Source organism: Elephas maximus, chromosome 5, assembly GCF_024166365.1.
Source record: "Elephas maximus indicus isolate mEleMax1 chromosome 5, mEleMax1 primary haplotype, whole genome shotgun sequence".
In the NCBI taxonomy this organism is placed as follows: Eukaryota; Metazoa; Chordata; class Mammalia; order Proboscidea; family Elephantidae; genus Elephas; species Elephas maximus.
In genome coordinates this window covers 26400268-26411473 of record NC_064823.1, presented here as the reverse complement: position 1 = coordinate 26411473, position 11206 = coordinate 26400268, and the positions used below count along the sequence as shown (strand labels likewise).

At 39.6% G+C, this 11206-nt stretch overlaps 1 protein-coding gene across 4 annotated transcripts in view; it reads right to left on the bottom strand.

The window, feature by feature from the left end:
- Positions 1-3100: 3100 nt before the first annotated feature.
- Positions 3101-11206, bottom strand: part of NDNF (neuron derived neurotrophic factor) — a 43165-nt gene continuing 35059 nt past the window's right edge. For all 4 annotated transcript variants that reach the window (XM_049885409.1, XM_049885407.1, XM_049885408.1 and 1 more), the window contains 2 exons: positions 8679-8803; positions 3101-7295 (listed from right to left, as the gene is read on the bottom strand). In XM_049885409.1, coding sequence (XP_049741366.1) covers positions 5902-7295; positions 8679-8803 — 1519 coding nt within the window. In that variant the 3' untranslated portion in view covers positions 3101-5901. The remainder of the gene's footprint in view (positions 7296-8678; positions 8804-11206) is intronic.

Below are 11206 nucleotides of genomic sequence, written 5' to 3'. Positions count from 1 at the left end.
TTTCATTCCGTTGTATGTAGGGTTGTTATAAGTTGGAACCGACTCGACAGCACCTAACAACAACAACCATGATCCTGTTTAACAGCTCTGAGTTCACTTTATAGAAAGGGATAAAACTGAACAGTCAAATTGTCATTCCTTTTATGCGTTAATGCACTTGGTTCTGTTTTTCACAAATAATTTTTCTCAGAAGCAAAACCCTAGTGTCAGAATTATTTTTAAATAAGGATATTTCTGGGGCTTTTTCAAATATATTTTAAAATAATTGTGTTGTCAAAAAGACCATACTTAATGGTCTGACTGAAGCTAGAGGAGTCCCGGCGGTCATGGTCCCCAAACCTTCTGTTGGCCCAGGACAGGAACCATTCCCGAAGACAACTCATCAGACATGAAAGGGACTGGACAGTGGGTAGGAGAGAGATGCTGATGAAGAGTGAGCTATTTGTATCAGGTGGACACTTGAGACCGTGTTGGCATCTCCTGTCTGGAGGGGGGATGGGAGGATAGAGAGAGTTGGAAGCTGGCAAAATTGTCACGAAAGGAGAGACTGGAAGGGCTGACTCATTAGGGGGAGAGCAAGTAGGAGTACGGAGTAAGGTGTATATAAACTTATATGTGACAGTTTGACTTGATTTGTAAACGTTCACTTGAAGCTCAATAAAAGTTAATAATAATAATAAAAAAAAATTGTGTTGTTCTGTGCTGCTTTGTTTATGTAAGTGGAAGGATTGTAACCAAAGGTAACCAGGCAAGAAATGAATATTTGCTTACTTCCAAATTATGACAACTTGATTATTAATTTTGGCAGATATTTATGCTAGAAGAGAGAGAGACTAGAAACATTTGGAACTGCTGCTTAAAACTTACTATTTTCTGAAAATAATACCAGACTCAGAAACAAAGCAACACATTCATTACATCTCTTACTTGTAATATGGTTGGTTTTGTTTTTCCTAGGCTGTTCTATTTGGATCTCATCACCAATAACTAGAACCGTCTGCTCTGATCTCTCTCTTTTACACCTTTGTTTCAATTTGAAAAACTATTCCAAATTCTGAAGAGTCTTGGGTCACGGTTATATACTGGGAGGCCACTTGATGTGCCCTTGGCTCAAGGTTTCTAGACTCCACAGTTACGAGGAAATCTCCCATTTATCGGAAAGCTGTCTTTCTCTGTAGTATAATGGCATGATCGGTTACATTCCCAATACTTCATTCTTATTTTTGTTTTTAAAATTGTGTTTTCCTAGGACTCAGTGTCCCTCCCTGCACTATCCTCTTCCCACAACGCTTGTCATTCGTCACCTCTGCTCGTCCTTTGTTAGTTGCTCAGATTCATGGTGACCCTATTTCTATTAGTATCTAAATCATAACAATATAACAATGTAACTGTGCCTGAATTCTTGAACTCTTTAATCTTGGAACCAGCTATTTTTCTGTGACAGAGATCAACAGCCTTTTATTTCCTTTACACTTTGAAAGAATATTTAAAAACACCTTTGAAAGAGGTTTAAGGGTGAATCTGAAAGGTCATTCTAATTGACTTCATCTCTAAGCTTTTTCTTACTAAGTTCGTTTCTCAAAGGTTGAGAAGGAGGAATGTCAATGAAAAGAAATGAAAGAAAGCTTACCCAGATGTGTGATCAACCCCTCCTAGGAAATGAAAAGTTTGTCAGGGGTACACAATTTTCATAGAGTGGATGGGTGATCTAAGTCAAATTTTCCAAATTTTCATGTAGGTCAGAATCCAAAATGTTAAAAGAATTAGACTGTGTTAGATCTCTGTCTTCCCCTTAATCTCTCAGGCTTATTACAGGAAGAAAAAAAAAAAAAAAAAGACACTATAAATAACACTATACTTTTCTTCATGCTCTATTTCCTCTCTCTGCCCTTCTGCCTCCCACTTCCCACCTTGAAAATAATAACAAAGGCCCAAATCTGAATTGAGTCTATATTTTCTGGCCAAATCCATATGGAGAAAACACGATGATGAGTGGGTGTTGATGTCTCCCAAGTCCTGTGGACATCTACAAACAGTGGACAGCTGAAGTCTGGCAGTGGTCACTCCACTTGGTCCTGGGGAAAGCATCAACAGGCAAGCTCCCAGGCGATTTTGCGTCAATCACACCATATCAAAGTGGGGAAGGAAGTGGCTGGAGATGCTCCAAATGGACCTTGTTCTCCAAGTCAGATGTGAGTTTTGTATTTGGTTTTGTTTGCTTTTAAGCTAGCCAGCGAATATAGATGAAGAAGTTCACTTTGTGTGAGCTGTTGAGTGCCTTCTAAAGTGAAGCAGTGCTTAAAATGAAGTATTGAAGTGAGCAATAAACTGGAAATAAAGAAATGTGGGTTCTGGTATAAATTGGGCCTCAATGCCCTACTCTGTAAAATGGGGTTGTGGAATGAGATAATCTCTAAAAGGGTTGGTAAAACAGTGGAAAGCGTATCTAGTGGGTTCTGGGTTCAAAGCCTTGAATTGTGTGTCAAAGTGTGTGCATATGTGTGTGTGTGGCTTCATTTAAAGGGTCTGCAACCCCCAAACCATTAGGAACCATTGTATCTCAAATGCTGAAATTAAAGTATGTGTTTTTGTTATTGATTATTTGTTTTTTTTTTTTTCATTTGGCCCTTCAGGATACCCAGGTTGTAATTTTTCTAATGTGTTCTGAATAACAAAAAAGAAAGAACACATATGTCCTTTTCAGCACTAGTCCTTTAAATCCTTTAATATGTTTTAAAAATTGCTCTAGACATTAACTCTGAAGTACTGTAATCTAGAAAATATCTGCTATAACTTTTTGTAAAGATTCTGAATAGTTATAGACAAAAAACAGGGTTTAAAAAAAAATTTTTTTTTTTTTTATCATGAAAGCAATTGACTAATGATCTTACAGTCTTAAGTTGGTGTAAGCATGCAAACCCAGATTAGAAATAGTGTTTATAAAAATAACTAAATGACCACAAAAATTATTTCTCACAAGTTTGATATTGTCAGTTATAGGTAGCATACACATTCTTTAGAATAAGTTGCTTAAAATCATCTATATGAGACCAAACAGTCAACATTTACCCTAAAGCAATGATGAGAAACTAAGGGCGGGGTGGGCGGGGCGGTGGGGAGGACAGGGAAGCCAGATTAATGGAAACGAACAATCAGAATGGAAATAAAGAGAATGTTGACATACTGTGGAAAATGTAACAAACGTCACTGAACAATATGTACAGAGATCGTTAAATGTGGACCTAATTTACTGTGTAAACTTTCACCGAAAACACAATAAAATATATGCAAAAAAAGGGTAACTTGCCCTGTAATCATAAATAAAACAAAACAGTCCTTTTTGGAGAATGAAATGTGTAACGGCTTCCCCTCTTCCCTCCAAGAATTGGTGATTTACATTCTTACAATGATTTTAGAGTCAGACTAACGTTCACTGTTCAAATGTTCTGATTATGAGGGTTTTATTTTAGGATTTTTAAAAAATTTTCTCTGGTCTTCAATTTTTTTCTGCAACTGAAAAATAAAGATGGTAACTACATCCTCGAAGGTTCGTCCCTCCTCTGTGACACTGTGGTTACGGTTGGGATTTCAAACGCCACGTTCTCAATACAGCCAACTTGGATCTTAACGTAGATGAGGCGGTGCTTTCAGATTAGCAATTTTCTAGTTCTTTTGTTAATTCAGAGCAAGTTTTTCTAACGTGGTCCTCAGTTCACCTAATACTCTTAAAATCTAAATGCCCTGGTAAAGTAGAAAGCTTTACTTTTCATAGATTTTTCCTTTCTTTATAAGGGCTATAACTTTCACATTTGCCTATAATTTTAAGAAGGCAAATTTCACTGGGGCCATGAAAGAACTCCCAGATTTATCCAGATTATGTAGAAACCACCATCACAGCTGGCTGAACAGTAAAAGCTTGGTTAAATGATTTGGCCTGGTTCCCAGGGTTTCCTAGGCGTTAAGAAATAGCTGAGAGTTAACTCCCTCACCTTCAGAAGCTGCAATAAAGCTTAGATTCGTGACAGCGCATGTAGCACATTGCTCTGTAATGATATACACACAATATGAGAAAGTTGACTCTCCTTCCAACAGTACCCCATTTATAACTTAAGATATACGAGCTCTGAGATGTTGTCAGTTTTAAGGTCTCTCTTCTTCCACTTTGGTTGGTTACATGCCCATTGTGTTCATTTTTTTTTTTTTTTTAAATTCTTTCCAACGTCGTAAGTATTTGGTAGGGGTGTGATCAATGTTGTTTGTCTACCTTAACACTGAGGAGTTGCATGGTATTTTTCCCTAAGGTGAGCAGAACACCTTTTGTGAGGACTGTCATTTATACTACCTTAGCTGTAGTAATTCTATACTCCATAGGAACGCTACTCATGCAGGCATGCCATATGAAAGGTGGAGACAGCATGCAGGGAACAGTGCAGAGGCTAACAGATTATACCAGTCCGCACTTGTAGACACAGAAGCACTTGGTAATTTAGGATCATAGAATTCTACAAAAGACAACCTCGTATAATAGAAGATAACTTACAGTGCCATCCTGTGCAAACCCATCACTGCCTAGTTTTACAGATGGGAAAAGGAGATGATGGACGGTCAACAGATTTGCCTAAAGTCACATAGCTTAGGTAATTGTAAAATCAACATTTGCTGAATCTTAGTCCAATACGCTCATTACACTTCATGATTTATGTATAGGATCATGGAGAATGAAGCCAGCTAAAACTGCACTTTGTGCACTGTCTTTCCATGATAAAAGGTTTCTGTTTTTATTTGCCTAAATTTTATCTTACATCTAAATTATTTTTTAAAAATCAATGAAAAAGCAAAGTTAAAAGTAGCAGATTGCTACTTTTTTCCCCCTTATTATTACCCACAGGCCTAACTGGTAGTTGATAAGTTGCTTTTGTAGAAATTAAAATAATTATTTTGCTAATATTCAAGCAGATGGAAAATTCTTGGAATATTTGAATTTTGCACTTGAAATTGATGCTTAAAATGTGATGTATTTCAGGTTGTTAAGGACAGTATGTTTCTCAAGCTGCACTGTCTGGCTTGTCTTAACCTTTGAAAGCAAGTACATGGTAGTTTTCTCAGCTCTCACAATAGCTGGCTCCTAGTCAGTGTCAAAATACAGATTCTAACAACTTCTTCTAATGGCATAGTAACTTTAGGCCAATTTTGGTGCCAAATTACATACAGACACAATTTTAGGGGCAGAAAAGAAGTTGAATACACCAAGGTAGCTGCTTGAGAAAATGAGCCGTATATAATCTAATATCTTTAATTTTATGTACATGAATATAATGTATGTCAACTTTGTACAGGAGATACATACAGTATTTAAACATTTTACTCAACAAATAAGAATTTACAATAGCAATATAACTGACTAGAGGGCTGTCCACTTCATAATACTTAGATTAGACCTGTACTTTAACAGGAAGAATTGAATAGTTTACAATCATAGGAACACTGACATTTAAAACAAGACTTTAGAAAATAATTTATATATACCCTAGCATCTATAGGGAGGAATGATTTGCATTTGTGGACGTGTGCAATGAATGGCATATTTTAAATTTTTAGGTAATAAAATAATTTAGAAGCAGTTCATGCAGTGGCAAAGCAAGGGGCAGCAGTTCCTTCGAGATGCCCTCCACCTCTGACATCGACTGGGCATCAGCCGTGTGCTAGGTACCATTTCGGCACATTCGGCCAAGTCTCCTCCAACAATTACTTACATAAACATACATATACACAAGTTGGGATCTTTCCTTACAGCGTATAAACGCAGGTCAGAACTTCTCTCAGCTGTGGGAGTAGCCAGTTTATACTTAAAGTGATTTAATGTCTCTCCTGGAGTTCTACGTCTATCTCTATGCAAGGTAACTAACAGAGCTTCCTGGTTTTCACGACTTTACTCTGATACTTCACAGAATGCCCCCCGTGTCCTATGACATAAACATCCAGCAGGTAAGATTTGCCAGGCTGAAGACCTTTGATTGTTTCTGTGGTCACTGCTTTTTGCACGTTTTGACTATGGAAATATTTACAGAGGACCTTTTCTGATTTCTTCCGGGTATCTGGTCCTAGGCATTGGTTTTGTTCTCTTTTCTTCTGGTCTTCGTTGTAGTTATCAGCCACTTCTTTTTTGTAGATGCAAAACTTGTTCCTTTCCTGAGTGCCTAGCCAAGCCACAGTGGCGGAAGAACAGGTACGGAGCTTGTCGAAGGCTTTGATTCTTGTATCTTCCGGAAGAGAGGGGAATGACTGCTTACTTGGCCTTGTGGTGGCTAGAATTTTCAACATGGATGCCCCTTTTTTGTTTCCTTTCAGTCTGATGAGGTACTTGGCTTTAGGTTTCCCTCTAAGCTGAAACTGCCGAATGCCTTCCACACTGTGAGACAGAAGGAGCTTTCCATCCCGTCTCACTTGGATTTGGACAGCGTCTAGGCAAGAGTGAATAAAGAAGGTGACTTTTTGGTGAGAAGAGACTGGAGCAAACCGTAGAAACTTTGCCCCCTTCCTTTTCACAAATACATCTGTAACTTTTCCGTCTTTAAGCTCAACTGTCTTCTGTTTAGCTTCTTCCTTGGTCCTGGCGAAGGTGCCGACATAAGCAGTGCTCGTGTTGCTGTTGCTCTTGACCACAAAGACGTCAAAGTAGTACTGCGTATCGGGTTTCAGATCGGAGACGGTGAAGATGTTCTTGTTTCCGATGCAGATTTTCTGAATGTCAACCTTGGGCCTTGAGTAGATGTGACGTCCCAGTTTTGGAGAAGGCTTTGCTAGGAAGCCACGTTCTTTACCCAAATTGTATGAAGGAAATCCAAAGTGGGCAAAGTCAAAGGGGCTGAAGTGCAGACCAGGTTTTGGCGCCAACATAAAAGTATCATCCGCACTCAGCTTTGCTTCCACTGCACAGAGACTTTTAAAATTGTGTTCTTTGTTGATGACCACACAGTACTGAATGGGCTGTTTCAGCAAAGAGGACGTGGGGCTCGGTTTCCAGGCCAAAGTGACTGTGGTGCGTCCTAGGGAGGTGACATCTACTCTTGGGTCATAAGGCAATTCAGGGTATGGTTGATCTGACTCTGGAGTTGTAGTGGCATACACTTTGAAATGTGTATCTTTCTCTGTTGAAAGAAGCTCCAACTGATATAAACCAGATGGAGAGCTAGACGATATAAAATACTCAACATCATTGCCTCTGTAAGAGAATAACTCTGTGCCTTCCTCACTAATGATCTGCTGCTTCTGCTGCTCAAGAGGTTCTGGATCACCTAGAAGACACAAGAGAACCATGGGTGACATGTCAGGGCATATATACCAGCCTTAAATTGTGTTGTTAAGATTATCTTATTTTTTCTTCATTATGAAAATTATACATGTTGGTTGTATAAAATTGGGAAATAGGGAAAAATAACCAGATAAAAAATCAACCATTAATTCATTATTCAGAGCCTACCACCACCACCAGCTGCTGTTGAGTGGACTCTGACTCATAATGACCCCATGTGTGTCAGAGCAGAACTGTGCTCCATAGGGTTTTTGAAGGATGATTTTTCATTGCCAGGCCTTTTTTCCCAGGTACTTCTGCGTGGATTCAAGCCGCCAACCTTTCAGTTAGCAGTAGACTGTTTAATGTTTGTGCCATCCAGGGACTCCTATGCAGAGACAGCTCCTTGTATAAATATTTTGGTTTATTTCCATCCAGTATTTTCCTTTATATGTTTTTATGCGATCAATATTATTCACTCTTGTTTCTCACTGTAACTTAATGCGTACGTGTATCCAGGCAAATCCCCATTTTTGAATACTGTTTTGGTCAGTATTATCACACAACAGTAATACTATGGGTCAATTTTTCACTATTATAAAAAAATAATACTCTAATATATGTGTAAAGCTTTGCATTCAAATTACTTCTTCAGGATAGAGTCTAAGCAGTGGAATTTTTAGGTCCAAGTATTGCTGCTTGCTAGCATCTTTTGCATGGCATCTGTTGTCAAGTCTTCACCTTTAAGCTGTAATGCCCTCATTTCCTAAAGACAGCAGCATCACTCCAAGGCCTCATATACACTCTCGTCATTACCCTTGTATCTTGTTATTTGCTTCCCACGACCTGTATCTTCTTTAAATGCCTAACCCATTCCTGTTACTGATTTTCTCCTCACCCTGGCCTTTCATTGCTGATCAATGCCCCATTGCTCCTCTCTTTGTTTCTACCCTTTGTTCCCCATAGATCAGAGGTTCCTAACCTTGGGTACATATTAGAATCACCAAGGGAGGTTAGAAAAGTTCCAGGGCCCACACTGCACCCCACGACAATTACATCAGAATCTCAAAGGGTGGAATCCAGGCATCAGTGGCATTTAAAGCCCCATAGGTGATTCCAATGCTCAGGCAAGATTGCAAACCACAAGCATAAAGGCTATTCCAAACCTGTCGCCTTCTTCTCAGTCCTTCAGTAGTCCTCATACCTGTCTCTCCTACCCTTTTTACTAAGATCACTGTCATCTAAAGCCATTCTCCATTTCCCTCAAAATCTCCAACTTCACCTGTGCATCTTTGCTGCTTTTTCTTACTAACGGAAGGTTGTATGTTTCATAAAACTATTGACCATCTATTCAAAGGCCTGGGGCCAGGTCTATCCTGCTTCTTACCTGAGCCTTCCCCGCTAGCCTCCTCTGGCAGCTCCTGGAGGCTCAGTTTCCATTCTAAAGGTGCATCACAGGGAGTCACCGTGACTGATAATGGAGTATTGTCTTCTTCCACCACAAAGAAATACCTGTGGGAGAGTGGATCAGTTCAGACCAACACGATTCATTTCAATACTCAGAATCAAGACTTACTACGTAAATCATTTGGTTTTAATTTTTATTCATTTAACAGAGAACCAAACTGGTTATTTGACACAAATCATGACATTTAAGCATTAGCTGTGGAAGTTCAATAGCCCAAGGTCCTGAAGCCAGATTTATCATCAACATAGTGTGAAATAATAAAAAGACATTGAACTGAGAGTATTTTGAGTCAGGAATCAACACACTCCTGGGTTTTGGTGTTATTTAACACAGGTCATGCCATGACAAAGCAAGCCACAAACCCAGCCAAATTTCCAGGTTTGCTGCACTACGGGTATCATTTTTTTCCCCTTAAATTTAGTGATATTCGTAAGGTACCTCTGAGAGTACTGTGACATAGTCACTGACTATTTCAAAAAATGTCATTTTCACAGCAAACTAGTCCAAAAATGCTTGTTGGTCTCTGGCAAAATAACACCATATTCACATTGCAAAATATTAATGCAAGACTACACTGATGATGTTTATTCACAGCTTTACTGTTTTGTATATTTTTGGAAAAAGGTATCTACTCATTATTGGAGAAATAGTTTTCGATCACTATATTACTCAGTGGGAAGATATATTTCCCTACCCTTTCTCTGTCACTAAGATTTTCTGTTGAATTAAATAACTTAATGATTTTAAGATGTCCCTGCATGGGGCAAACAGTTAAGCACTGGACTGCTAGCCAAAAGGTTGGTGGTTTGAACACACACACAGTTGCCTTGGAAGACAGGCCTGGTGACCTGCTTCCAAAAGGTCATGGCCTTGAAAACTCTATGGAGAAGTTCTATTTGGCACACATGGGGTGACCATGAGTCATAATCAACTTCACGGCAGCTAACAACGATTTTAAAACAAAATTTAAAAAATCAAAGCATGTTTGCTCTATGTTTTCCCTTCAGACTTTTTTTCTATGCCTCAAAAGGCTTTTTAAGGTGAATAAAAACATTGCCTAACTATAACAATCCTGTATATTCTTACTCTGGATAACTAAAATGATTTCATTTAATTATCTTTCAAAGTCTATAATCTTGCAAACAAGGAAATAATGATTCCAGTTCTGGCAAGCCCGGAGTTGCTCATTAGTTTCATGGGCAAAAAGTTAAGTAGGTTTGACTTCTCATAGATTCTGTTTCCTGAGTAACTCCTACCTCTCTATTCTCTGCATATCCGTCACCACCACGCTGTCCAAACTGACCACCACAGCCTTCTCCCTTGACAGCACCTTTGCTGGTTCCTTCTCACTTCCCCAACCTCTAACCCCTGTGGTGAGCCAGGGGCTGTGCTTGGATGTCTCTTTTCCTCCCATACTCACTAACTGGGTGATCTCATCAAGCTCATGGCTTCAAATCCCCTGTCTGTTAACAATTTCCAAATTCAAATCGTCAGCCTGAACTGGTGCCTAAATTCCAGAAGCATATGTCCAACTATCTTCTTACCATCCTCACTTGGACAGTAAGGGGAATTTCAGACTTAAGATAGGCACTCCAAACTTCTGGTTCTTCCCTCAGAAATCGGCTTCTTCTGCAGTCTATCCCTTCTCAGTAAACGACGCCTCCAGGCATCCGGTTGTTCAGTGTGATGGTTGGTGTTATGTGTCAAGTTGGCTAGACTATGATTCTCAGTGGTTTGGCAGATACTAGACTGGTTTCTCTTCCATACTGTAATATAATATAATCCCCATCCATGATGTGATCTTATGTGACCAGCCTATCAGTTGAAAAGGGAGTTTCCTTGGGGATGTGGCCTTTCTCCAGTATATAAATGGAGGTTCTGGCAAAGCTCCTTCTCTCTTGACTCCACACTCTTCTTGTTGCCTGGCCTCCTGTTTCTGGGATGTAAGCCTGCAGAAGTCTCCAGTGTGCTGTCTGACCTGCAGATTTTGGATTTGCCAGCCCCTGTAATCACGTGAGCCAGCAGAGGTCTCCAGCCTGCTGCCTGACCTACAGATTTGGGACTTGCCAACCCCTATAGTTGCATGAGCCAAATATTTAGAGACATTCTTGACTTTTTCTTTCCTTCTACTCCACATCTAATGAATCAACAGACACTTTTGGCTCCACTTTTAAAACATATCCAGAATCTACTACTTCATACCACTTCACCTGATCCAAGTCATCATGATTTCTTGAGTATTGTAACAGCTTGCTGACTGGTGTCCCTGCTTCCACCTCTGCCTGCCTTAGTTTAATCTCCCCTTTCCGGGAAGAGTGATTCCAGGTCAGAACACACCACTCCCCCTTGCTCAAAGCCCTCCAAGAGCTTCTCATACACTCAGAGTAAAAGCCACAGAACTCGCAATGTCCTATAAGACCCTTCATGTTTGGTCCCCCAACCAAATC